This window comes from Benincasa hispida, chromosome 5 (assembly GCF_009727055.1).
Source record: "Benincasa hispida cultivar B227 chromosome 5, ASM972705v1, whole genome shotgun sequence".
Taxonomy (NCBI): Eukaryota; Viridiplantae; Streptophyta; class Magnoliopsida; order Cucurbitales; family Cucurbitaceae; genus Benincasa; species Benincasa hispida.
In genome coordinates, this window is record NC_052353.1 from 60,138,275 (window position 1) to 60,165,954 (window position 27,680).

The 27,680-nt window shown below is 32.7% G+C and overlaps 2 protein-coding genes across 4 annotated transcripts; one reads left to right on the top strand and one right to left on the bottom strand.

The window, feature by feature from the left end:
- The first annotated feature begins 11,271 nt into the window (after window positions 1-11,271).
- Window positions 11,272-16,275, top strand: LOC120077891 (shaggy-related protein kinase zeta-like). The gene is given in 13 exon segments (XM_039031987.1): window positions 11,272-11,559; window positions 12,861-12,952; window positions 13,227-13,286; window positions 13,381-13,653; window positions 13,740-13,814; window positions 13,943-13,999; window positions 14,421-14,561; window positions 14,642-14,692; window positions 14,784-14,879; window positions 15,091-15,174; window positions 15,419-15,493; window positions 15,495-15,521; window positions 15,802-16,275. Coding segments are annotated over 12 exon segments (1,125 nt in total). The 5' UTR covers window positions 11,272-11,559; window positions 12,861-12,862; the 3' UTR covers window positions 15,898-16,275.
- Window positions 15,030-23,825, bottom strand: LOC120077890 (aspartate aminotransferase, mitochondrial). Of its 3 annotated transcripts, XR_005481849.1 has the most exons (14): window positions 23,473-23,825; window positions 22,802-22,887; window positions 21,502-21,708; window positions 21,278-21,383; window positions 21,050-21,154; window positions 20,789-20,961; window positions 20,233-20,392; window positions 19,395-19,490; window positions 18,852-18,946; window positions 18,148-18,290; window positions 15,818-16,005; window positions 15,617-15,674; window positions 15,396-15,508; window positions 15,030-15,169 (listed from the first exon to the last, which is right to left on the bottom strand). XR_005481849.1 is itself a non-coding variant. In XM_039031986.1 (10 exons), the coding sequence occupies exons 1-10, from the start codon at window positions 23,662-23,664 to the stop codon at window positions 18,218-18,220; spliced, it is 1,293 nt and encodes a 430-aa protein (XP_038887914.1). In that variant the 5' UTR covers window positions 23,665-23,825; the 3' UTR covers window positions 17,929-18,217. The 3 variants fall into 3 exon arrangements, 1 of the variants encoding a protein (XP_038887914.1); XR_005481850.1 differs by lacking the exons at window positions 15,617-15,674; window positions 15,818-16,005 and having other exon boundaries at window positions 15,396-15,573; XM_039031986.1 differs by lacking the exons at window positions 15,030-15,169; window positions 15,396-15,508; window positions 15,617-15,674; window positions 15,818-16,005 and having other exon boundaries at window positions 17,929-18,290.
- Between the last annotated feature and the right edge of the window lie 3,855 nt (window positions 23,826-27,680).

The following is a 27,680-nucleotide window of genomic DNA, read 5'->3' on the forward strand; positions in this document are numbered from 1 at the left end:
TTTGGTTTAGGAAAACTTGAAGGTCATTAATAGGAGTGTCGTGCGTTCTGATTGCATATCTCTAACGCATCAATGCGTTTCAACTACTTAAACGCATCACAGCATCAACGCATCATTTATACTTAGCACTTATTTTTTCAACTTATTTTATACAATACACTCCCTGCTTGAATCACGATAGCAACAAACAGCAACATATAGAAATACCTATTTTTGTTATAAAAATGGGTAACAACACCACCACCATCATTTCGGTGGTTTTTTTTTTTTAATAACTAGTGCGATTTTTTTAATTGAAAATTTTCAAATAATTTGAAAATATGAGATCACTATTTTAACCCATAAATTTAATTTTAATCTCACATAAAATTATCATTTATGGAACATTTTATTTTTATGGTGCAAATGTTGATTTTCAACTGCAGTATTCTTTAAATATACTTTTAAGATATATATTCAATTATGGTATTAACAAATTATTTTTAAGTAAAATAATATAAACAATACAATCTAATCATTGATTAAAATTCATAATTGTCGTGGTAGAAAGTTAATATTAGACTTTCTATAGTTTCCAATAGTATAGTTTTTAATTGGCTTTTAGACCATAATTTTTTTTTACCGTGGTGTAAAATTAATTTTTACACCACAATTTTCATTGTTTGTCGTGTATAATTAGTTTTTACACCATAATTTTTATTGATCATAGTGAAAAATTAATTTTTACAACACAATTTTTATGTTTGTAGTTTTTACATTATGATTTTTATTAACTATAGTGTATTGTTATTTTCACATTATGATTTGTATTGATTGTGGTGCAAATTTAATTATTACACTTTTACATCATAATTTTTTTATCATAGTGCAAAGGTAAATTTTACACAATGGTTTTTCTTGACTATGGTACAAAATTAAACATTACACTATAGTTTTTATTGATCGTGGTGTAAAGATAATTTTTACACCATGGTTTTTCCTTAACCATGGTGTAAAGTTACATTTTACACCATGATTTTTTTATCGTGGTGCAAAGTTAATTTTTACACTATGACTTTTAGTGATTATAGTGCAAAGTTAATTTTTATACCACGGCTTTTACTAACCATGGTGCAAAGTTAATCTTTACACCACGACTTTTTACTGACCATGGTGCAAAGTTAATTTTTACACCATGGCTTTTACTGGCTGTGGTGCAATATTAATTTTACACCATGGTTTTTATTGACCATGGTGCAAAGTTAATTTTTTACACCACTATTTTCAAAACCCCGTAGTCTATAACATATCTTTAAACTATGATTTTTAATTTTTATGGTCTCTAAATAGGTGTATTCGTTTTAGACCATGGTTAGTTCAATCTCTACAAAATTAGACCTTTTTTAAAAAAAAAAAAAAAAATACCATAGTCTTATGTCTAAATAAAAGTGTAGTGTATATTAAATTTTGTAGTAGTGAGTGGGTCTTATCCATAGGCCTATCAGGATAAGGTACCCAACTTTATCCCTACACTATAGACCCTTTAGGTTGAATCTTGAACATTGATCCTTATATATCTCTACATACAGTTCAAGACTCATAGGAAAACCTAGGATGTTAGTGGATTTTAGGGTTAATAAGATAAAATTAAATTAAATATCAATAACACTTATTGAGAAAAACATTAATAATTATTTATTAATCACGGTCATTTAATTACATTTACTATCTACGAATTTTAGGGCATAAAACCCAACAATATTATATGCCACTAAAAGACTTCGTACATCAGCATGATAGAGTTTGTGAACTCTGTTCTGAATACTAGTAACAAAATCATTGTATTCGGTTTCGACTCCTTCGAGAATGTATGCTAGATTATTGTGTTATGAAAGGGCTCACCAAGAGCTGCAAACATGTTCGTAATGTTCTTAATCTGAGTGACTATATAACGATGTTAATAGTAGAGCTTACATTTCACCAGGATGACCATAAGTGACATGACCTAAATCTTGAGTGAGTTGTGAACTTCTACCTATGAAGGCAATCCTTTGATTTGCATGGGTGAGAGTGGCCAGATCGTCGACTCAATATGCCTACCATTTTGGGGATTCTTCTGATTGGGGAGTTGGGAACACAGCTACACAAGACGGAATTCTCCGATGTTGGGGTTACTAGATAAATTGCTCCCTTGAGGAATGATTCCGAGGCTTGAACAATGTGGTCACACCCTATCTTGGCCCGAGAAGGATTTGGTCATAGTTGGACTATGACTTATTTTTCATTAGGGGAATCAGTGGTACTTAAGGAGTTAGATGTAACTATAGGGGCAAAACATTAATTTTGGTTTAGTTGTACTTACAAGTAATTTGTAAAGGGTTATCGTCTTGTTGACTGATTATATCAATAAACACAAAAATATATCTGTAGTGTGAAGAGTGCAGTTATCGGTCTTTAGTGGAGTGACGACAATTAATGGATGTTGAATAATTTAAATAAAGGAGTTTAATTAATTTTTCAAGTACGATTGGAGCTTCAATCTATAGGTCCATAAGATCCCTTCTGTAGCTCAACAGGGATTATTGAGAATTAATTTTGGATTAATGTGAATTGTTCAAATTAACTGAGAGAATTAATTATATGTGATATAATTAATATAATGTATTCGATACATTATAACATAAAGTTTATTTTGAGAGGAATGAAATATTTGAATATTATTCAAATACTAATTATATGGATTATATAATTAAATTTAGTATAAATGTGATTTATACTAAATACCATGAATGATTGAGAGAAATAAAAACTATAGGTTATATTGTATTTGATGCAATATAAAACTATAAGTTATGTGTTATGTTTGATATAACATATAATTATATATACGTATAATAAGTTAATTATTATATATATGTATTTATATATTTATATTTAATTTAATTTTGAATGGGAGTGATTTTTTATTTTTTCTTCGTCTTCTTCACATGAGAGAGTGTCTCTCTGTGAGCTTCTCTGGAATAACTCTCAAGTACACAGAGAAGAAAATAAAGTTTTTCTTCTTCATCTCTCAAATTCCTTCTCCCTCTTCCAAAAAGAAACAGAGCCCCCATTTCTTGTCAATTCTCTACCCAAAAGAGAATACAGAAGGCTCCGATTGGTGGTAGCTATTTGGATTTTTGGAGATCGAAGTATTCATGTCAGATCAAGGAGGGATTTCGTGAAGAAGTGGTATTTCTTTCCTAATTCCCTCTTTCTCAAAAGCATGTTGTATTCATGTCAGATTGAGACGATCCCGCTTCCGCATTCGAACTTCACAATTCCTTCAAAAGTACTGTAGGGGTGCAGGGATGAAACCATCAATGAACCTTCAACATCGTATGCAATGATGAAGTTAAGGAGCTGATTTTTCCAAATTAAATAGTTATTATCAGTGAGCTTAATAGATAAGGGTTGGCTGAGGGAGGGGAACGAGGTTGGTTTGTTGGGGTTGAGGAAGAAACGAAAGAGGTTAAGGAAAATTAGGTTGGATGAGAGTATATAAAAACCCAGGTTGGTGTGTTGGAAAACCCGGAACATTAGGGTTTAACTGCGACGGCCAAGTGGTATTAAGAAAATTAGGGATTGGCGGTCGAGGGGTTTGATAGATTAGTGTGTCAATCGGAGAAGTGAAGGGAAAGGGTTTGAAGCTGAGTGGTATTTGGTAAAATGGGTGGTTTATTTAATTATAGGGCAGTATTTATTCCATCCTCAGAAGATGACCTAGAAGAAGACGCCATAAAAGGAACTTGGAGAGAAGAGCCAAAACTGTGATACCATGAAATATAATAAAGAAATAGAATTGGAAATATGCTATCAGTCACCAATACTCGGGCAGAAGAAATTCATTTATAAAGGAGAAGACTAGTACACGTGTCCAATACTAATTAGTTATACCATAACAAAACGGAATATAACAATATCAACACAGTAAAAGGATTAAATAGAAAATAATAAGAGTCTAAAATGAGACATGGATAATATCCTAGCAATATGACCTCTTGACTCTTTAGGAAGACCAAGTCATTTTATTTACTACTAAGCCAACTCATTATAGTTATCTTTAAACTTTCATGAGTGAGTCAATTTATATTATAATAAGGATTTATTTTGAAAATTATCCATGAATCAATTTTAATTGTCCATTCTATTAATCCAACATTTGAAGAAGTCTAAACTCGTGTAAAAATTAAATGCATGTTCAATTTTCAAATGCAATCTTAATAAAGAGTAAACTAATTGGGTAGTTTCCTCTAGATTTTTGTCTTGATGTTGGCAAGCTATTCTTCGTGTTTGAGACAAGTTGTGACCCTTGGTTTGATTCTCTCTTGGAGATGCGTTGATGTCGTTCAGCTTGGTTTAACCCTTGATTTTAAAGAGGTTTTATTATGTAGTAGTTTAATATTGTGATTATATTGGATGTGACTAGTGTTGGGATTTATGGCCTAAATCTAGTAGCCTGGAAATCCTTATATACAGGATTATTTATTTTTCAAATAAGTGTTATTTATGAAGGTTTGGAAAACTCGTGCAAAAGTGTGATATAGAACCGTATCTCTCAATTAATTTTACAAAACGTACATAAAATTGAGATGTGATGGAAACAATGCATGATAAACATTCAATATCTTATAGCATGCTTTTACAGAATAAGATAAGAACAAAGGAGAAGTCGTACTTACCCTTGAAGTCACAATATCTTCATGAATTCCTCTTTTTAACTTATAATATTCAATATGAATCAAATTTCCTCAATTAATTTTAACTATTCAAATTAAGTCAAAATCAATTAGATTCTCAATCATCTCTGTTGAGCTATAGAGTGGACCTTATGGACCTATAAATTGAAGCTCCAATGGTACTTAATTAATTAATCATACTATTTAATTAAATTAATCAACCTCTATTAACTGTCGGTCGTTCCATTAAAGATCGACAATTGCACACTTCGCACTATAGATATATTTTTGTGTTCATTGGATATAACCAATCAACAATGTGTTGATCCTTCACAAATTGCTCGTAAGTACAGCTAGGCCAAAACTATTGTTTTTCCCCTGTAGTTACATCTAACTTCTTAAGTACCACTAATTCCTCCAATAAACAATTAGTTATTATCCAACAATAACCGAACCCCTCTTTGATCAGGAGAAGGTGGGGCGCCTCATTGTTCAAGTCCCGGAATCAGTCCTTAGGGGAGCAATTTCTTTACTTACCTTAACAATAGGGAATGAATGAATTCTTTCTTGTGTAACAGTGTTCTCAATTCCCCAATCAGATGAATCCCCAAAATGGTAGGCATATTGGGTCGACGAAATTAGCCACTCTCAACCATGCAAATTAAAGGACCGCCTTCATAGGTAGGAGTTCACAACTCACTCAGGATTTGGGACAAGTCATCTATGGTCATCCTAGTGAAATGTAAGTCTCTTCTAGCAATGGTGCTATAAAGAGAGATTATTCATTTTGTCGTCCGATCTTATACAAACTCTTTGTATAGGATACCCCCACTCACATATCTCTACATAAATGATCAGGATCAGATCATTTGTAGACTTTATAACACTTGTAACAATTACGAAGCAAGTCGTATCTGTAAGGTCACCAGGATAAGGTACCCAACATTATCCATCTACTACAGACTGTTTAGGTTATCATTTAAACATGATCCACCTGTATGCCTCTACATATATGTTTAAATTACATAAAACAACCTAGGATCTTAGTTTATTAGACTAAGTGTATTCTCATAAAATAACAATTATTTTATTGATAATAATTTGCTTATAAAGTTTACAAAATACGAGAATATAAGATAGATTTAAGACACCATCCCCAACAATTTATTATTTGCATAACTTAAAATGCAATAAACTAATATCCAAGGTTATTTAATATAACTTAAACAGTATGTGGTTGATATATAAGTGAATTATGTTCAAGTAATGACCTAAAAGGTTTATAGTATATGGATAAGGTAGGGTGGCTTATCCCAGTAACACTATGGTTATGACCTACTTTGTAAATGTTACAAATGTTGTAAGTATTACAATCGATTTGATCCAAATCGTTCATGTTAAGATATGTAAGTGGGGGTTTCCTATACAATGAGTTTGTATAAGACTGGACCACAAAATATATAAGCTCTCTCTATAACGCCGTTAACTGGAGATATCAATATTTCAAATGATAATCATGTAACTTGATCTTGATCCTGATTGATTTATGAACTCTTACTCATGAGGGTTTTTTTTTTTTTTTTTTATTTGTATGAATGAGATTTGACTTAGTTTCTGACTCAATATGCCTACTATTTTGGGGACGAAACCGAGTGAAGAGTTTAAACATAGCATCACAAGATGGAATTCATTCTATCCCGCCTTTAAGAAAAGTATATAGGTTGTTTCCTTAAATGCTAACTCTGGGACTTGAACAATGAGGTCTCACCCTCTCATTGGCCCGAGAAGGACTTTTGTTTATGGTTGGATCATAAACAAATTGTTTATTATAGGATCAGTAGTACTTAATGAGCAAGAGGTGACTACAAGGGTAAAACGATAATTTCACTTAACTGTAGTTACGAACAATCTATGAAAGATTGACTTACATAAAATGGTAAAATCGATGGACATATAAATATACTATAGTTTATAAGAGTGCAACTATGGGTCTTTAATAGAGTGTCCATAGTTAATGAATGTTAATTAATTTAATTAAAGAGTTTAAGTACTTAATCTCATATTATTGGAGCTTATAATTGTAGATTCATTAGGTCTCTCTATTAGCTTACAAACGGATTAAACAAGGTTTTAAAGTTGGAAAATTTTGAAGTGTTCAAATTAATTATTAAGGGAATTTATGTTAATTGTATATGATGCAATTAATATTATATGCATTATAGTATAAAATTAATTTTGAATTAGATTCAAATTAAACTATATAAGATGAGAGTATTAATATTTGAATAAGATTCAAATATTAATTTAATATGAACCGAATTCATATTCAGATTATAAGTTAAAATTAATGTGAATTGGGATTCATACTAAAAACTAAGGATTGTGAGAATTTATGTACATTAAGTTAAATATATCATAGTTAATAATTGGATTAATTAAATTAGAATTTAATTGATATTTAATTTTATTAATTAATTAAAAGTAAATAACTCTCCTGCAGTTGCAGGAGAGTGGATAGTGAGGTAAGAGGAGTTACAACTCCCCTGACATATTAAATATGTATAAGGTTTGCATTTTTAATAGACTATTTTTACATAAAAGAAAAAGAACTCTCCCTATAAAAAAAATAATAAAAAAAAAAAAAATCTAAAAAATCTAAAAAATATCACAGAAAAAATGTTTTTTGCCTTTCCATTTCTCTTTCAAAAGGTTCCCACAAACCTCCTTGTTCAAAGAGAATAACAGAGAAGGCTTGTGATCATGTCTTGCTCGTGGTATCAAGTTTGTGATCCTACTATTTATTCAAGACTGGGAGAAGATCTTTAAAGAGGTTCTACAGAGGTAAATTAATCTTCATCTCTCCTTGATATAAAAAAAAAAAAAAAAATTAAAAAAAAAATTAAAAAAAAAAAAAACATGCTTAATCTGTTTTTATTAATTCTGCAAAATCGTCTCTCCCAATTCAGAGACAAAAGCGATAAAATGCTTCTACATTGGGATTCAATCCCTTCAACTAGCTTCTTTCATGTTAAGGTTGGTGATTTCCTTTACAATAATGGGACTTAGAACTAGCATTCTACCTCTAGAAAGCTAGTTGATCTCTTTTAAGTAAGCTCAATCGATGGTGGATGAGGCTGGAATGGAGAATCGTGTGACCTGACTTCATTGTTGCTCAAGAGAGCTTTGGGTTGCTAGTGCATGGGATTCTTTTTGGCCTAGGAACCATGTGTTAGCTTAGTCTAACCTTTTTGGTTTTGAGGTAATATTTTCATATGTTCTTTCATTTCTTGGTTTGCTATTTGGAACGCATGATTGTATCAGCAGTTAATATTCTAATATTCCTAGTGCATATGATATGTGCACTAGTGGAGTTGAGACTAAGAGACCATTGATTTTTATTATTATTATTATTATTATTTTGCTCTTTTAGCCAAACTGTTTAAGGGACATGCTCTTGTGGGGCACTTGCTCTCATAGGATCGCTCATTAGGATACAAAGCATTTGATATGTCACTTTAGTATGGGTGACCGATTGAGGCGTAAGGTCTAGATCAGTCGCTTAGTGTGTAGTTATTTATCGTCTTTGTGTCCATGGAGCCACCTTGTGTTCTTCCCAATTGGTTAGTTAGCTCGTGCAATCTAATGTTTTTATTGTTGTTCGCAATGACTTACGACTTCTATTAAGGGCACTCAAGCAAGTTCTCCCCCTTGGGACCTCTTTCTTTAAATTGTGTATGCATTTTCTTTGTATTTTTGTTTTTGTTTCTCTTTTTTCTTTGGTTGTGTTTGTGTCTTGACCTCGAACTGTAAGGTCCTATTCATTTAATTGCAACTCTATATTTTTTACAAAAAAAAAAAACATAATAAGACCCATAGATCGACATGATTAGATTTTTTTAACTATTCTGATTTAATCTTTTAACCAATTTGAGTGTTGTATACATAATGTATGGATAATATAGATATAATTAGGGCATGTTTAGGCCAAAAAGTAAAGTGGGGTGGAGTAGGATATAATAACTCACTCCTTGTTTGGGGCTCCAACTATTTTTAGTTGGAGCTCCAATTATATTATCAGATTATAACTCTAGGAAAACCGTTCCCAACCCCACGATTCACTGTTTGCATATTCTCTAGTCTCCATTGCATTCCTATCTCCTTTCTTGTCTGATCGTTCTCCCTCGATTTCTCTCCTTTCTTGTCCCATTGAACGATATGCTCATGTTTCGCTCTCTCTCCATATCTCTCCCTCTCACTCCATATCTCTCACTCTCCCTCCCTCTATATGTCTCGCTCTCTCCCCCCCTCTCTCTTCATATTTCTTTCCCTGTCTCCCTCACTCTGGCTCTCTCTCTCCATATCTCTCGCCCTCTCTCTTTCTCTCTTCATATCTCTCCATATCTCTCACTCTCTTTCCCTCCATATCTCTCGTTATCTCCCTCTCTCTCTTCATAACTCTCGTCTCTCTCTCTTTCCATTTATCTCGCTCTCTCTCCCTTTCTCTTGGTCTCGGTCTCGCTCTCTCTCTCTCTTTCTTTAGTTTTATCAACTTTAGTTTTGTTGAAGTTGGTCAGAGAAGAAGTCACGAGCATCATCAGCGGAGAAGAAGAACAGTTGATGTCTTGCAGGTTGGATTTTCAATGCCACCAAGAAGAAAGAAAGAGAAAGATTTTCTTTAGACATTGTCTCGTTGGTGTCACTCGCACCAATTTCACTCTCACTTATCTCGCTCACATTCTCTCTTTCTACTCATCTTCAACCTCAGAACACATCGAAAACCAAAAAAATAAACAAAAAAAATCATAAGTTCACAGTATTTCTAAACCCCAGAACGACCCACCCTATCCCTATTATCAATCAGTTTAAGACACAATCGGCACATATTGAAATCATTTTCCAATCAAATTTGATTTGTCGGCAGCAATGGAAGGTTTTGAAAGCCCAAATGATGGATTTTGCAAGCCGTTACCTTTGAAGAGTTTTAGTTTAGTTTTGGTTTTCAGTAAAATGGTAAGAAGACAAAGAGCCGAGGGTATTTACGTAATCTGGTATGGCAATGATGTCAACAGATAGTCAATTGACATTTTTTTTACAAAAAATGGGTCATTTGACATTTTGGACCCAAAAAATTGGTCATTCGTACAAATTTTCCTTTTTAGGATTGGATAATAAAAAAAGAAATATAAAAAGTGTTGTTTTTTAAGTGCTGTTAACATGGAAAAAAACAGTGTTAACATGAAAAAAAATTAACAGTCTTGTTAACATGGAAAAAATAGTTTTTACTTTTGGAGTTTGACTAAGTTTATTTAACAAAATAATATCTTTTTTTAAAAAAAAAGTAATATAAAAAGTGTTGTTAACATTTTTTTTTTAAAAAAAAAAACAGTGTTAATATGACTATGAAATATTTCTAGAATTTGACTAAAAAATTGGTATTGTAATTATTTTATGATCTAATTTTTTTCAGGACCAGTTCCAATTTTTTTAGTACATAATGAACCCAACTGAACTAGTTACGATACTAACAGCATTTACAGCTTCACAACGTCAGTTACTTTTAACACTAGAGTTATTACTGAATGACCATGGGAGGAATAGAAATCATATCACACGACAGTAGACATCATATTAGACAATTAGCTTACTTTCAACTCATTCATGAGTCCGATTTATGTTGTCGTCAAAGTACAAAAATGGATAGAAGATGTTTTGCCATTTTATGTCATTTACTTAAGACAACTGACGGATTAGTTAAAACTGAAGTTATAGACATGGAGGAGATGATTGCCATGTTCTTACATATTTTAGCCCACGACGCTAAGAACCGAATAGTTCAAAGAGAATTTGTCTTAAATTTTAATCATGCAATCATGAATTAGTTATTTTGTCTTACATTTTTTTTACCTCAAAAAAAGAGAGTTATATATATGAAACACATGAATTACATCAAAAGTAATGTATTTTTTTTTTCTTTTTTGGCCATGTTAACCAAGGTAGCCCAAGATGGCAAAAAAATGGTGGTTAGCTTTTAATATTAATTATAATCAAATTAATTTTGTATAAATTGGTGGAACATATAGTCTTAATTATATTTTCAAAATATGATATTTCATATGCATAATTATTAGTATTATAAAATATGATAGTAGAAAAGTTACACATGGTCTAAAATAATCTACATTCAAAATACATAATGTTATAATTCATACTATAATAACTTACACTATAAACACAAATTATTATAAGACAAAATATTAATTATACACTCCAAATATAGACTATTATAAATCAGACTATAATAGTCTCCATCCAAATACAGACTATAAAAACAGACAGTTTATTATAACCCACCGAATATAATAACTATTCTATGCCCCAAACGTCCTCTTAATGTTAACAATAAAATTAGGTGGGAAAAAAGGACTTTTGCTTTAAAAATATTGAATCATTGGGGTTCCACATCATGTGATCCTTGTCGAATATGTCCCATTGGGCGCAGGTTCACCTTAGTTAACATGTGGGCTCTCACACGGAGCCACCGGCACTGACTCTGGACTTAGATAAGATCATAAGATACCAATTTCATAAAGCCCTCTGACTGGACCATTCGCCACTCTCTTAGTCCACTGGGTCTACCACTCTCTTTATTCTCAAAGACGATGAACAAACCGAGAAATTCCATGTAGAAATTGAAATGGCGAGGGCTCGGTGTTCTCTCACTCTCGCATTGCCTCCTGATTCCTAAGGCTCCGCATTGCACCGTCGGCTACCGGAGTTTCTGCGGCACGGCTTTGGCTTTGGAATGATCCTCTGAACCTCTTCAGACTACATTCTCCGTGATTCTGCAATGGACTCCGATAAGGTAGTTTTTGCTTTCTTTACTTTGTTTCGAGTTATTTACTTTCTTTCTCTTGTTCATTTTCGTGTTTGTTGTAGCGATGGTTCATGAATCGCGTTTGATCTCGCGTTTTTTGGAAGCGATTTTGTTGCTTTCAAAATGCTTATGCTTTCTGATCGGTCTGTTTTCTGATTCAGTATGCGATTGGAGGGATTTTGTTTCTTGAACTAGTTTTACTTTTATGTCTATACGAAACTGTTTGCTATTGGTACTGCATTTTTCTATTTATGAAAATTTGGTCGAGATTATGATCCTGATTACGAGCTTAATCTTCTCCGCTTAGTTTCTTTTATTTTGACTGCTAAAATTAAGAGTAAATTAAACGCGGATTTATCTTGTTATCTCCTTTCGTTTCTCTCGATCTCGTCAAACAACAGTTAATGTGCGTTGTCGAAACCGAATACGGATTTCTTCGAGTATTTTCATTTTCTCTCTGTCAAATCTTGTCGTCTTAGTTGCTGAAGGTGCTTCGTTCTCTTTCCGCCCTTCGATTTTGCAATGTCATGATGACATTGACTGCTCAATCTGACTCGACCTGAAGTTACTTGGTTAGGCTGTCTTCTATCTTGAATTTGCTTGATATGTTTTATTGTCTTAAAGAGAATTAATTTCTCCATTGGATGATCAATTCTTGATGCTTGTGTACAAGCATTTATCTGTTTGTTAAGTATTGTATCACTTGATTTTGGCCTTCGGCGACAGTACAGTAGGTAATGTTTCAACTATTTGAGGCTTTTAACTTTTGGTTTCTTGTGTTTTAAATGCTTGCAGTTTGGCTGAGGATGTTGATGATACCTGATTCTCTATATCTTTCGTTTTTTTATATTTCGAAGACATCGATATTTTTTTCCTACTCCTTTTGAACTTGCTTCTCCTTTTCATGGCTTTCTCGACACATCCTTATATTTACAAACATTCCAAATACTAGCATCGGCAAATGCGGATGGTTCCAAATCCTTGGCAATTAATATTCTTGTGTTTTAGTGTTTGAAGACTTTATAGTGTTTTACATCGATTGGCAATCATTTCACTGAAAAATAGAGACCTAATACGGAATGTGATCAGCAAAATAGTCAGTTTCTGATTAAAATATATATATTCGAGAGGGACGGTTGATGTCTTGTGTGTTCAAATTGATGCCATTGAATGGTACCTATATCAATTTTAAGTTTGGAAATGTTATTTGCCAAGTATTCAAATGTTGGTCTTCCTTATTGTTTAGGAACTTAACTCATCTTTTGTTATATGTTACTACAAAATTGCAGGAATGTCATCGACTACTGTAGAAAGTAAGGATGCGGTAACTGGTCACATAATCTCCACTACTATTGGAGGGAAAAATGGCGAGCAGAAACAGGTTATAATTTTATTTTATACCTTTTTCTAGAAGAATTTTATTTTATACAATTACTGATATTCACTTACGTATCCGTAGAACCTTTCAATTGCGAATATTGGCTCCATTTTTGTCAACTTAGTTATTATAATAAATTTTTGGTTGGTCGTTTTTGCTTCTTGTACGGCAACCAAGACTTGTTACTTGGTGTTACTTACTAGCATTTTATTGTTCTCCAATGTTTTGATTGGCTAAACTGCTTACTTTTTTCCCCTTGATTTTCACATTGCTTTAGACTATTAGCTACATGGCGGAACGTGTTGTTGGTTCCGGATCATTTGGAGTTGTTTTCCAGGTATATAGAAAGACTAATAAAACATCTGTTGAAATTTCCTTTCCTTTCCTTTGTTCTATATTTCTATTTGAAATTTTCTTGATACCTATCTTAGGCTAAATGCTTGGAAACTGGAGAGACTTTTGCAATAAAGAAAGTCTTGCAGGACAGGCGTTATAAAAATCGTGAGCTTCAGTTGATGCGCTTGATGGATCATCCAAATGTTGTTTCCTTGAAGCATTGTTTTTTTTCTACAACTAATAAAGATGAACTCTTCTTAAATCTGGTCATGGAATACGTTCCTGAGACTATGTATCGAGTATTGAAGCACTACTGCAGTATAAACCAGAGGATGCCACTCATCTACGTGAAACTTTACACTTACCAAGTAGGAATTCACACACCCAGAGACTATTCAACATTTTTCTGTCCTTTTCCATCTGCATTCCGAAATTAAATCAATGTGTTTATTAGATCTTTAGGGGACTAGCTTATATACACATTGTTCCTGGAGTTTGTCATCGAGATGTAAAGCCTCACAATCTTTTGGTATGTAACTTATTTGTCTCTTATTATTTGCAAGCTAAAAAGTAGTTTCATACTTGATTTAATCGATTGGCCTCTTACAATTTGCATCTTAATTCAAGGTTCCTTCTAACATATAATAAATTTTGCAGGTTGATCCTCTTACGCACCAGGTCAAGCTTTGTGATTTTGGAAGTGCAAAAGTCCTGGTATGGCTTTCACTTTCACTATTTCTATTTCTATCTTACATCTTTGATAACAAGGCTATGCTCAAAGTATAATGGTCAATGATGCGGATCCCAGTGTTACACCAAAAAGAAACGACCTTATTTTGGTTAATTTTTTTTTTTAATGGAAACGATTCTAAAATGAAATGAGACTAATGCTCAAAGTACAAGAGATTTATGCAAAGAACAAGAAGGCCTAGGGATTAGGAGGCGCACCCAGTATTTTGGTGACTTGGTATGCATAATTACTCTGCAAGTGGTCTAAAATTATGACGTCTGATTTTCAGATTTGCTTATTAGAGCAATCAAAGTTATAGCATTGATAATTGGTTCACGATTAATTAATTACTCTTTCTTCTATACCCTTTGGTCAACAGTATCTTTAATATATCTCTATCGTCAGATTAAGGGTGAAGCAAACATCTCTTACATATGCTCCCGTTACTATCGAGCTCCAGAGCTCATATTTGGTGCAACAGAGTATTCTACATCCATAGACATATGGTCAGCTGGTTGTGTTCTTGCTGAGCTGCTTCTAGGCCAGGTTGACATCTTATGGCAGTTACTTGCTATGACAGAGAGGTTATGAAATTCCTTCAATTTAACTTTTGTCTCTCTTTGTAGCCATTATTTCCTGGGGAAAGTGCCGTAGATCAGCTGGTTGAGATAATCAAGGTGAAGCCTTATTTCTGGTTCAATGAACATATTCTTTATGGCCGTGGAAGTATGACCGTTGTAACTTTACTTTTCTTTTACCAACTTGAAGGTTCTTGGCACTCCAACTCGAGAAGAAATTCGATGCATGAATCCAGATTATACAGATTTTAGGTTTCCTCAGATTAAAGCCCATCCATGGCACAAGGTATTTTATTAGCTCGTGCATGTCTCGAGGTTCTATCAGCGTATTCGTGCAGTCATATTATGAATATACATCACCCATACATTATTTTTCCGTCTCACTTTTATAAAGCAGCTATTGCATAACTTTTTGTTTGAATGAATCCATTTGTGATTGATTTAACTCACTTTTGCAATTTTACTATAACTAATACATTTACACAATATCCATTTAGGTCTTCCACAAACGAATGCCACCTGAAGCAATAGATCTTGCTTCAAGGCTTCTTCAATATTCACCTGGTCTCCGGTGCACTGCAGTGAGTTCAAACATTTCAGACTTTACTGTTGATATCTGATAATGTATATAATAACACCTACTTAATTAACTATCCTGCTTGCACATATAACCGGAATCTTTACCATGTTGGAATGTTTGGCCATGCTATGTGCTGAATTCTCAATTTCTACCATTTTCATCTATACATTATTACATCATGTTTTTCAGTTTGTTAAAGATGGACAATGCTGTTTTTCTTACCAACTATAATCCCCCATGGGCAGCTTGAAGCGTGTGCACATCCTTTCTTTGATGAGCTTCGGGAGCCTAATGCACGCCTTCCTACTGGTCGTCAGTTGCCCCGGGCTCTTCAACTTTAAACAGGAAGTATGTCTCATTTACATTTCTTTTTCCGGCAGTAAATTTAGCCCAAGTAATACTTCACATCAAATTAAAGGACAATGAAAGCATAATTAGTTTACCATTTGAGTAGAAAATGAGTTTTGAACTATTTGAGAGTTGACATTCCATCCAACGGCACTGCTCGTCCACAAAAAGAAGAAAAAGGAAAAGGGAAAAGAGTTCAAGCTGTTAATGTGTTTTTGACAAATAGAACATGACTGTACTTTCGTTGATTATTTTTTCCATCATTGAATTTATTTTTCAGCTTTCCGGAGCATCACCTGAACTGATAAAGAGGCTCATACCAGAGCATGTTCGGCGGCAGACCGGACTTGCATTCCCTCATCATGCAGTTACATAGATCAACTCGAAGCTATGAAAGTACAAGTTTATCTAGCATATGTTGTGAAGCTAGCGAGGCCTGCGGTCTCTGAAAACCAACCATTCAGGAAATTTCCACATATGGAGTCTATCCAACGCCATTGCGGAAGTGGTAAAATATCAACTACTTTTACATTTGGTTAATATAATAATATATATATTTACTACGTCTGTACATTATTATTTTTACCGCACAAATTCTAGATAGCTAGGAGTATATAAAGGGTACTTGTATTGTATCTCACGTCTTGCTAGGTCTTAGGTATATGCAAAATCCCAATACAAGCTCTCAAGAGTGGCTTATTATAGATTGTTATACAGTTAGCTAATAATCATCGCCGTTATATCTCGTCTTTAATTACAGCTATGCTCTTTGTTTGTATAGGAGCTTATAATCATTATGTAGCGTGTACCACTTTTAAGCTTTTTACTGTAGATTTGTCGCTGGAAAAGGAAAAAAGAGGGAAAAGAATGGCACTGTTTTTTACTTTGCAGGCAGAGAAGAAAAGCGATCAAATGAATGGATCTCCCGATGGGTTAATCATATGTCAAGCATGAAAAATTGGCGGCCGACAATTGCGTAAGAATATGTTTGGTAATTTCACATTTTCGTTCTCTTTTTCTTAGGTCCGTCATCATCATCCCATCTATCTGTCTAACGAAAATCTGCAGTAAGTTAGGCAATGAGTCGATATAGATTTTGGATTTTCTTTTTTTTCTCTAGTGTACTGTTTCCCTCATTAGGCATGCCATTTTTCCAAAATCTTTGAAACTTTTATATCTCAAAATTTTAGGTTTCATCTAAATTTTCTGTTTTTAGTTTTGATAATCATTTCGTTTTTTAAAAAAATTGAACTTATTTCCTCCAAAGATCTGCACCTTTATCAAGTGTTGAATTCTTAATCAAATTCCAAAAACAGAAACTTTTAAAAGCTGTTTTTTTTATATATTTGTAAATTTTGATTTAATTTATTAAATCATTGGTAAAAAGTAGATAACTAAAAAGAAATTTGAAGGTGGAAGTAATGTTATAGGTTTAATTTTTAAAAACAAAAATCAAATGATTACCAACGAGATTTAAATTTTTTTAAAATTTGTGTTGACTTTAGGGGGTGTTCAACAGTTGATCGTAGTCGATTTTCTAACAAACTCGCACCGAATCAATCATAATTGATTTAGTAGATGTTCAAACCGATCTTGATTTTGATAGATTATTCTTTAAATTTTTTTAAAGAATGTCAATTTGGTTTGTTCTTCCGACCAACCGTCTTCGGTTCGGTTTGTTGCTTTGATTTTCTAGTCTATCATGTTCATTCCTAATAGGCTTAATTATTAATAATAATAATAATAATAACAATAATAATAATAATAAAAAGCTGAATGGTTTTTAAATGGGACTTAAATTTCTAGATTATGTTGGGTTGCCATTTTATTTTGACGTCTAGTTTTAGGTTTTTCACTATCAAAATAAATTACTGATAACCGGTCCGATTTTCTGAATTTTTCTTTTTAAATTTGAGAAGTGTTTTGAAATTGCAAGTAAAGTTGAGATAAAAGAAACACTTTTTTCTATCTTGTAAAAACGGAAAGTTGAGGATTCATTTCAAAAGGTAAAGAATAAATAAATTAATCTTTTAATTTGGATTTGGTTTTTTAGAAAGGAAAAGAAATGAGTATTAAATGTTTTCCAAAATGAGATTAAAAAAATACGTACAGAAGTGATTAACCTTAAGCTAGTCATGTTGAAAAACACTAGCATCTCACGACCAGCCTTTTACTATATAAAATTAAATTTGATTATATGAAAAGAAACGTTAAATTGATTTTGGACGACATATTTTGGAGTGATTTAAGAGAGTAATTGAGGAAAAACTTTTTGAGTGTGAAGTGATTTAGGGCATGCTAGAAGAAACAACAAATATTATTTCAGAAAGAGAAGTTGGAAGTAAAATCAGATTGCAGGAGAGATAAAGACAACCGAACTGAAGATTTAAAACCTCCATTGAAGTTATACGCGCAAAGCAAATGGATCAAAAATGGATTATTTAGCTGGAATTTGAATTTGACAATTGACTTAAGACTCGCGAATGCAAGTTGAATTGCAACTTGAAAATCCACGAAAAGTATAGGGAACATAATTTATGAGGACAAAAATCAAAGTTTGATCTGTGTGTGACCCCTTCCCCATTTAAACTAAAAGGGAAGAGGGAAGGAATTTGTAAATAGGTACCTTTATTCGCCAGGCAGAAACTCTCCCGTAGCGTATCATTTTGTAAAGCAAATTTGTAAGCCGCAATCAATTAAACAGATTTTGTCACCTCATGAATGGCGTTTGCCAGATATGGTACGTTACCGGTTGTAACACCTGCCATGCTGTATACATGCATTGATTTTGTTACCAAACGGACTAACGATTTCCGATTGTTTTTTATTCTTCTATTTTTTATGTTGTCAAAATTTCTGAAAAAAAAGCTTCTCCTTTTCTAAAAAAAAAAAAAATAGTTTTGGATTGTGAAAATATTTTTAGAGAATAGATACAAAGATATTCTTCTCTAACTTAATTTTCAAAAACTAAAAAGCAAATAGTTTTTGGACTCGGATTTCAAAAATCAAGTTTACAAATCTTCCAAATTCCAATTGGAAAACCAAGTTAATCACTTTCTTTTTATTTTTCTTTTATTTTTCTTTTTTTGTTATAACTGAGCAGAGGTCAACGTTAAGACACGTTTCATATGTTTATTTTTAAAATTTTGAAAACTAAAAAAAATAAATTTAAAAACTCATTAGGTTTGAAATTTGATTTATAATTCAAATGTTTCTTTTAAGAAAAGTGAAAAATATACCAAAGAAATTATGGAGAAGCATAAAACTAAAAACTGAAAATGAATGGATTATCGAATCCTATGCATGTGTCTAGTTCACCTGTGAAATTACCTTATGCGGCCATTTCTAGTCATGTAAATGTGATATTCATTTGTCAAACGGTCCACCTGTTCGGGCGTCAATCCACTGTAACAGAACATCCCAATCTGTGCAATGGAACAGCAAAACCATTAAGATTACCAAACGGTTTAAAATAAAACGAAAATGACATGCAAAACAAGCAATCAGTATTAGGAAATTGCAAACGTTCTTTTGAGGCCTTGTTGGTTTTTAGTATTTGAAAAATAAATCTATTTTCCCTTAATTTCTTATAATGTTTTTCATCTATCTTTTTTAATTTTAAGTTAAATTCAAAAAAATAAATAAATAAATGATTTTTTTAGTTTTCAAACCTTTGCTTTGTTTTTTTGAAACGGTGGTAGGAAGTAGGTAATAAAGCAAGGAATTTGGGCGTAAGACTTAATCTTCAAAAGCTAAAAACTAAAAACCAAATTATTAACAGACAGGGCTTTAGTTAAAAAAAATTACAGGTGAAATCGAACGACCTTTGGAAGAATAATGGATATTTTATCCGGTAAGCTCTTCTTTAAGTACCTGTTTGGTTATATGTTCCCAAGACAATGGTGATCCCAACTTTTCAAGGTTTTCTCGTAGAGCAGTTCGCATACCAATGATTCGATCCGCCATGACCTGAATACAGAAAATAAGATGAAGATGAGGACATCTATTAATTGGGGAGTGAATAATTATTGAATTGAGTTTTCTTTTTCTGTTTAATTGAATAGATTGGCGTCAGCCTCAAAATTTCTTCCATCTCTAAAGATTTGTAGTAAATAACAAGGCAAGCATGAAAATTACATTGAAGTTTGCCCTTCAGGAAGATAACACCATCCGAAGCTGATGGAAGAATAATTAATGTTATGATGTAATTTGAAACTTTACCTGTCAGAAACTATATCATAATTTGAAATTCGACCTCCCAAAAACTATATCATAACAAACTCAGAAATGCCGGGTGGAAAATTCCTCGTTCTTAGGGACTTCTTTACACAGATTATGCATTGGATCATTATCGATGGTTTTGGGATAAACTACATTATCATAAAATATCTCCAAACAAAAGATATTGCATGAGCAAAAGAAGCTTAAGAAGCTTAACTAGTACAACTGCAAGGTGGAGTATTGAACCTCCAAGTACAACCTCTTGGATTGGAGCACATGCCAATACCATAAATCAAAATGATTATAGATTATCCAATACTTGGAAAGTGAGACGTATGAAAATCAGCATGTTTATCTCAAATTAAAAGATGGATATATGTACTATGATTTTAATTAAATGACGAAATCAGAGTAGAGTACAGAAAAGTTATATGACGATTGACGACGTAGAGCATAAACATAATGGATATTGTGAATCAATCGTAGTTACCTTAACTTCTTTCAGCCATAACTTCTTTAAGTCTGGATCCCCAAGGATGATTGAAACTACCAATGCACCATGAACAGGTGGATTACTGTACATCGGTCGAGCAAGCTGCTGCAGCTGACTTTTAACAGCGACTGCTTGTTTTTCATCTTCGCATACCACACTGCAATTAATTGCCAGTAAATAACACAAGAATTATATAGCTTAAAATATAAAGTAGAGTAAAATGAATATTGTGAAATGTAGTAGACACGATATCAATTTATCAACTTAAAGACTCAAATTCAGTAAACAACGAATTCTTTATTAACTGTATTAATACATTATTCAACAAACTTGTCACAGGCGCTTGGCTTCTAAAAGGTAATGTGTGACAGTAAAAGATCCAATGACCACTATATCTGGCCAAGGAAATTGATGACTACCAGTTACTAAATTCACATCAAAGTTACGTTAACCACTTTAACAAAAATGCACCAGGGGTAGATCCTACTAGGAGATGGCATGTTTTTTATAGCAAAGATAAATAAGTGGAATCTCGATGTCGAGAGGCACATACCTAAGACATCCTACTCTCTGGCCATAGAGTCCCATATTTTTAGCATATGACTGAGCAATTCCGATATGATGGCCATCCTCAAGAAAGATCCTGATGGACTTTGCATCTTTTTCTGGATCACCACTAGCAAAACCTTGGTATGCCATGTCAAAAAATGCAAAATGACCTTTTACCTGAAAAAAAGAATCACAGTGCTTAATATCTGGCAAAGAAGCAGTGACAATCACTAAGTATGAATAATCATCCCAAAATTGTTCTAACCTTAAACTGGTTTGATATCTCTTTCCATTGTTCCTCCGTGGGATCCACTCCAGTCGGATTGTGAGCACATGCGTGAAGTAGAAAGAATGAACCATTTGGAGCGTTCTAAACAAATTATGCAAATTAGAAATCAACGGACTGTAGTGTGCTCATGAGGCAATATTAACATAAATATTAGAATTCTATGATTAGATAAGACAGCATGGAAATGTCAACATGCTTCAATACCTTAATGTCATCCATGAATGCAGAAAAGTCTAATCCCTTAGACTCTGGATGATAGTAATGGTATGTCCTTTGAGGAACTTGTGCATCTCTCCAGATGTTATGGTGACTGTTGAAAATCTTGAGTAAGAAAAAACATACCAACGAAGTAGCTTATAAATTTTTCCCCTATGGAATTGGTGGGGTAACTTAAATGATTTGCATGCAGATTTAGCAACAATTCTTACTTAGCCCATGTAGGGACTGGTATATAGATTTGGGATTCGGGAAGGAAACGCTTTTGAAAGTCAGCAAAAATTCGACATGCTCCGGTTCCAGAGAGAGATTGTATAGCTGCTATCCTCTTATCTTTGATTAAGTCAGAATTCTCCCCATAAGCCAGCTTCAGTGTTTCTTCCACCATCTTTATACTCCCTCCCATTGGAAGATATTCCCTGGTGGAACAGACAAAATGCCGTCATTACTTTTAAGCACTCAAATTAATTAATGAATTTCAAGTGTGGACGCTCAACCAGGTGATATACCCTGTTTTGTGCACAAAAAGTCTAGATGTATGCAATAAAAATTAATCAAACACTGATAAAATTTCGTTCATATAAAAAAACGTAGGCAGTCACCATGAAAATTACAAATAAATTAAACAGTAAAATCTCTGTAGCTATGACATAATGTACAAGGAAATCCCCACTGACATACGCCGATAGAAGTTGTCTTCAGGTGAATAAGAAGAGCTCTGGGTTTTTCAATTAGCATACGTAAACACGGGAAGAAGGGGCACTGAATTCCTTCTACAGAAAAAGGAATGCCCAATTGTTATGCCAATAGGCTCCTCAGAGTATTTGTTAATACCATCCATGTAACTGTATCACGGTTCTACATAGAAATAATATTTTATCTCAGTGAAACCGAGATAAAATAATTAAGGTAGACAAAGTTTCCAGAGACGCCATAACAAAATAAAATTAGCAAAAACGGAAGTCTTTTCAATCAAATATCTGATTTTCCTTCTGATTATTCTCACAAACAGGTATACCGCCAAATAAAATCAAGTTCGTGGAGTGCCCATTCCCTTCAAATTATAGGGTACAGAAGCAGAATTGGTTGCATTATATTAGGGAAGGAATAATTAAGAGCCTCCGTAGTTATCTTATTCGTGAATTAATCTAGAAAACCTGATGCCAATTCACGGCTTAATATCATCATTTCTGTTCCCAAGTGCTAACTTAATCCAACAATCATTACAATTAATGATGCTGGGAGAGATGATTCCAATAGTTGTCTGTAAGAATCCAAATGCATGCAATGTATAGTGGAAGTGAAAAAGTACGGGTAACAAAGGCAAAAATATGGACCACGGTCCAATTCCACGGAATATAAAATGGAATCCATCTAGTTGGCGAAGATAGAACGATAAACTTGGTGAGACGACAGTAAAAGGTTGCAATCACAGCAGCAAGTTGTTAATTAAATTATAACATGAAGATATGATTATTTAAATGCATCAAACTACGATACACGCCGTCTTACATATTCAGGTTTCCTGCGATCCTCCGTTCAGCTTCCCTCACACATTCGAGGACCACCGGCTTTCCGTTATCGTCTCGATATGCACCCTGAAGTGGAAGAAACGTAAAGATAAATCTAAAGATTCCACTGAAAAAGACAGCACACTATCAAAAGATACCGTAATTTGCCTATAAAATAACAATTAACAAATATTAGGAACTTTCCGATCCGAGAACTATTATCATAGACATTATAAATATTAAATTAATAAATGAGAAAGACAAAACTCCTGCTTCTAGATTCGTCAATAAAACCAAGAGTTAATAGTTCTCGTACATGGAATCCCCCAATGTTTAATGACTTGACAAACTCAGAGCTTAATTCGAAAGCTATTCGCATGCGCGCAGGAACAGTGCCGTTGAAATGACAATTATTCAAGAAATATACAGAAGACGGATGAAGCAAATAGTTCATATATCAACATATGGAATACGATTTCCATTTTCCACTCAGATACAGAAAATTTCGCATCACTCGTATGGACAATTTTAAAATTTTCATTCCGACGCTTTGATCTTCGTTATAAAAAACTCAAGAGACGCAAAACATGCACAAAATTATAAACAACAACTATCAAACAGTGATCGAAGCAAAATCCAAGACGAACAGGACAAGAGGAAGAAGAAACTCACTACTCCAACATTGACTTTGTTAGGACTTGGATCGGCCAAGAAAGCTTCAGTAACGCCAAGAATCGGATCTTTCGGAGCCGGCTCTACGCTCTTCCACCAAGACGACATGGATCTAGCTCCGACGACGAAGCATCTCAGGCCGCTCTGGTCTAAAACCTTCCTCGAAATCGCTGCTTGCAACGCCATGAACATCAACAGTACAGGGCTAGCTCTCTCTCGATGTTCTCTCCACAAAATTCCGACGGAAATGCGAGAGAAAAGTAGCGGAGGAGATTTTGAGGAGGCGCGAAAATAGAGCGGTTTCAGGCTTCAGGCTCCAACTGGAGAAATAGATATGCGAACCTCATTCTCAGCCCATGGAGCTTTAAATATATTCAGCTAACTTTTGATGGCCGATGTTACTTGGCCGCGCTCTTTTCCTTTTTCCTGCTTTTTTTTCCTTTTTTTCCCTTTTTCTTTTTTTTTTTTTTTAATTATTATTTCGTTACCTTTGGTAAATTTAGAGGTGTTTATGGGTTGAGTTGACCCAACCCAATTATTTCTTCCATCCAAATAATCCTTATTAAAAAATGAACTCAACCCAATCCAAATATTTGGGTTGGATTGGTTCGGGTTAATCGGGTCATTTACTTAAAATTTTGTTATAGAAAAAAGCAAAACATAAATATGTAAAAATATAATTTTAATTATTTTCATATATTGAATTAAGATTAACAACTCAATTTCAATTTATATAGTAAAAAAAAAGCAAAAAAAAACTTTTAAGAGTTGTTGAATAACAAATTATTAAAAAATATTAGAATGAAATAAAACTAAAATCAAATGTATAAATAATTGTGTTATAGGTAATAAACAAATATATTTTAAAGTTAATAATAAATTCGAGTTGGTTTGGACTATATTAGGTGAACCCATGAACCAACCCAACCCATAATATATTCATTTATTTGAACCCAACCCAACCCAAATGAGTTGATAACCCAACTCAAACCATACGAGTTGGGTTAGGTTGATCGGTTTTTTCGGGTCATCGGGTTTTTTGAACACCTCTAAGTAAATTTATCGAGTTTATCCATTTTAATTATAAACTTTCAAATTGACGTGCTCAACTAAAATAAAATTGTATTATCAACTCGATGTAAAAGGTTCCATTTCTTTCTATATAAAAATAATAATGAATGTCACAATCCTAACTATAAACTTTAAAAAATAGAGCCTTTGTAAAGATATCTGCAAGTTGCTCGTTGCTAGAAACATGACGAGTACTAATGATGTCATCCTGAACAGCATCTCGAACATAATGATAATCCACCTCGACGTGCTTTATGTGTTCATGAAAAACTCGATTTTGAGCAATATGTAATATTGATTTACTATCACAAAATAAATTTATGGCATGAGAATGAAATCTACTCGAAAACTCTCAAGTAATATTTTGAGTCATTTAAGTTCAGAAGTAATAAAAGCCATGGAGCGATACTTGATTTATGGGGACAAACGAGACACCGTTTGTTGCTTCTTTGTTTTCCAAGAAATAAGAGAACCAACAAGAAAACCAAGCCAACATGAGAGAGAGCGACAAGTTAAGGGATAACTGATTTAATCCAAATCACATGAACTTGATAGAGAAATATCGCAGCTGGAACGAAGGAGAATCTCTTAACTTTGACTACTCAAATAACGAACTGTACGAACTGCAACATCCCAATTTGTCTTGTCGTGGTGCTTGCATGAAATGAGCTAAAATATACACCTTATATACCAAGTTCAACCGTGTAAATGACAAGTATATGAGACGTCATACGAGACATCGATACAAAATTTGTTGATAAAGTGTGTCAGTAACCAATGCTAGATGATGGGTTTGCTCAATTAGAAATCCTAGAGGTTTAGCTCCTAAAAGCCCCATCTATGGAATAAGGGAAATTATTTCAAATAATAAAACTGTTGAAAATATTTACAAGATATAGCAAAATTTTAGAACTAACAATGATAGATGTTGAAAGATATTGATAGACACTAATAGACTTCTATCAGTGTCTATCATATCACTAATCGACACGGATAGAAATCTATCAACATCTATTATTGATAATTCTAAAATTTTACTATATTTTATAAATATTTTAATTTATTTTTCTATATTTAAAAATAATCCGTAGAATAATGTCAATTTGTAAATTGTAATGAGAGGTGATTTTTATCACGGCTTCGAAAAGCGCGTATTCGCAATCAGATCAGGTCGTCAGGATGCAAATGGCGTTTCCCTTCTCGACAAAAATTGTATAAATTTTATATTTTCTTTAAACAGTTAAATTAAATCCTATCCTATGTATTCGTAGAAATCTGCTTGCTTGGTTTTTTTTTCTTATGACAGATTTATATTTGTAAAAATATATATATATTTTTAAACTATTTTTAGATGATGTGTAGTAGATTTTTCCTAGCTTTTGGGTATATTCAAATTTTGATTTTTATTAGGTGAACTTTGAAGGTAGAATTACATTATGGAGTAGAAAATATGAATATAATATTTGATGTTATAAATTTAATGATTTTTTTTTTACTTAAAATATGTATTAATATAACATTTTTATCAATTATATGAATTTTTAAAATAATAATTATATAAAATTTATAACTGTGTTTATAAATTAATTAAAAATAACTTAAGTTCATCCTGACATTTAGCTTGGAACTACAGCTATTTGTATGTCGTGTGTGTCTAGATATCATTTGTTTTCAAAATCATGTTATCCATTTTTTTTTGTCACATTATAGTTGTTTATTTTAAATGTATATTTAAGATGCATAAAATTTAACAAATAATAATTATAATCATTAGGTATATTTTGTTTCTAATAAATTGATGGTATAATACCATCATATTGATATGAGCATTATTTCAAGTGATATGCAGTTGGGATAAACATTGGATAAACGAATATTAAATAGAAAACAACATAATGCAAAAATAATTAAAGTGATTACCTTTTCAAAGTTAGATATAGTTGCTTTCTCGAAAAAAAAAAAAAAAAAAAACAAACACATATTATTGTGGGTAAAAAATATGGCGAGATATTTAGCTATAAAGAACGACCCAATTGATCATTTCAAAAGAGGGATTTTATTTGACTAAGTATGGTTGTCGATCCATAGATTCAACCATAAAAGCTAAATAGATCAATTACTGACGTAAGATCAACAAAAACCAGGAAGGTCGACTCTTAGGGGTCGGTCATGGAAGTTAACGAGGTCTTAGAAGTCGACTCATGGAAGTGGCCATGACACGAAAACAATATCGAAGACCCATCAGCCATGATGAACAAATTATGACTAAATATTCGTCTATTAAGTCAACTACACATGCTTGATTCATTCATGATGCCTTATATTAAGTTATTAACGATCAAGTTAATTATATAGAAGATTAATTAACCAAGTGATCTACAAAACGAATTCTCTATATATCAAAAGGACTCAAGACATTATAGATACATTAAAAAACATCATGAATATAATTCCTATTCTCTAGCTCTCTTTCTAAATGATTATTAACTTGAATGTCAAAGTGTTGGTGGCCAAACACCACATAGCTGTAAGGTTTTCCATTATGCAAGATATTTCCTTGATTCTTCCTGCGCATAATAATTTTATCGTAGATACCAAAATTCAATAGGAACATATATTATTGTAAACATTGTAAAAAAATAATTATAGCACATTTGAAAATCTACGCACCAAAATGATGATAAAAAAAATAAAAAAAACCAAAATAGAACAAAGTGCACGACCAAAATAAGATATAAAGCTACCTACAATTACATTTACAAAATATTCCTTCTTTTTTCGTTTTATGACACCTGAATTTATTTTAATTTGTTTTTTTCCCAATTATTTTACGTTACAAATACATTACAAGATAGACACCATAACTATATAACTAACACATAATTATATATTACATAGTTCTCAAAATGATCACAACATTTTAAAATTTAAATCGAAAAATTGACTTCAATTTGATCTTTAATTTCACTATATTCTCACATTTATCTTTAGTTGATACATAATATATCTTTAATTAATATTTCCATTATCCAATCCACAACAAATCGAATGAAACCTGACGAAAAAGAAGTGAACACTTTGTTGAGGAACGAAGTTTCGTGTTTGTTTTTCTTCAAACCCCCAATCTGCTCTCGCTT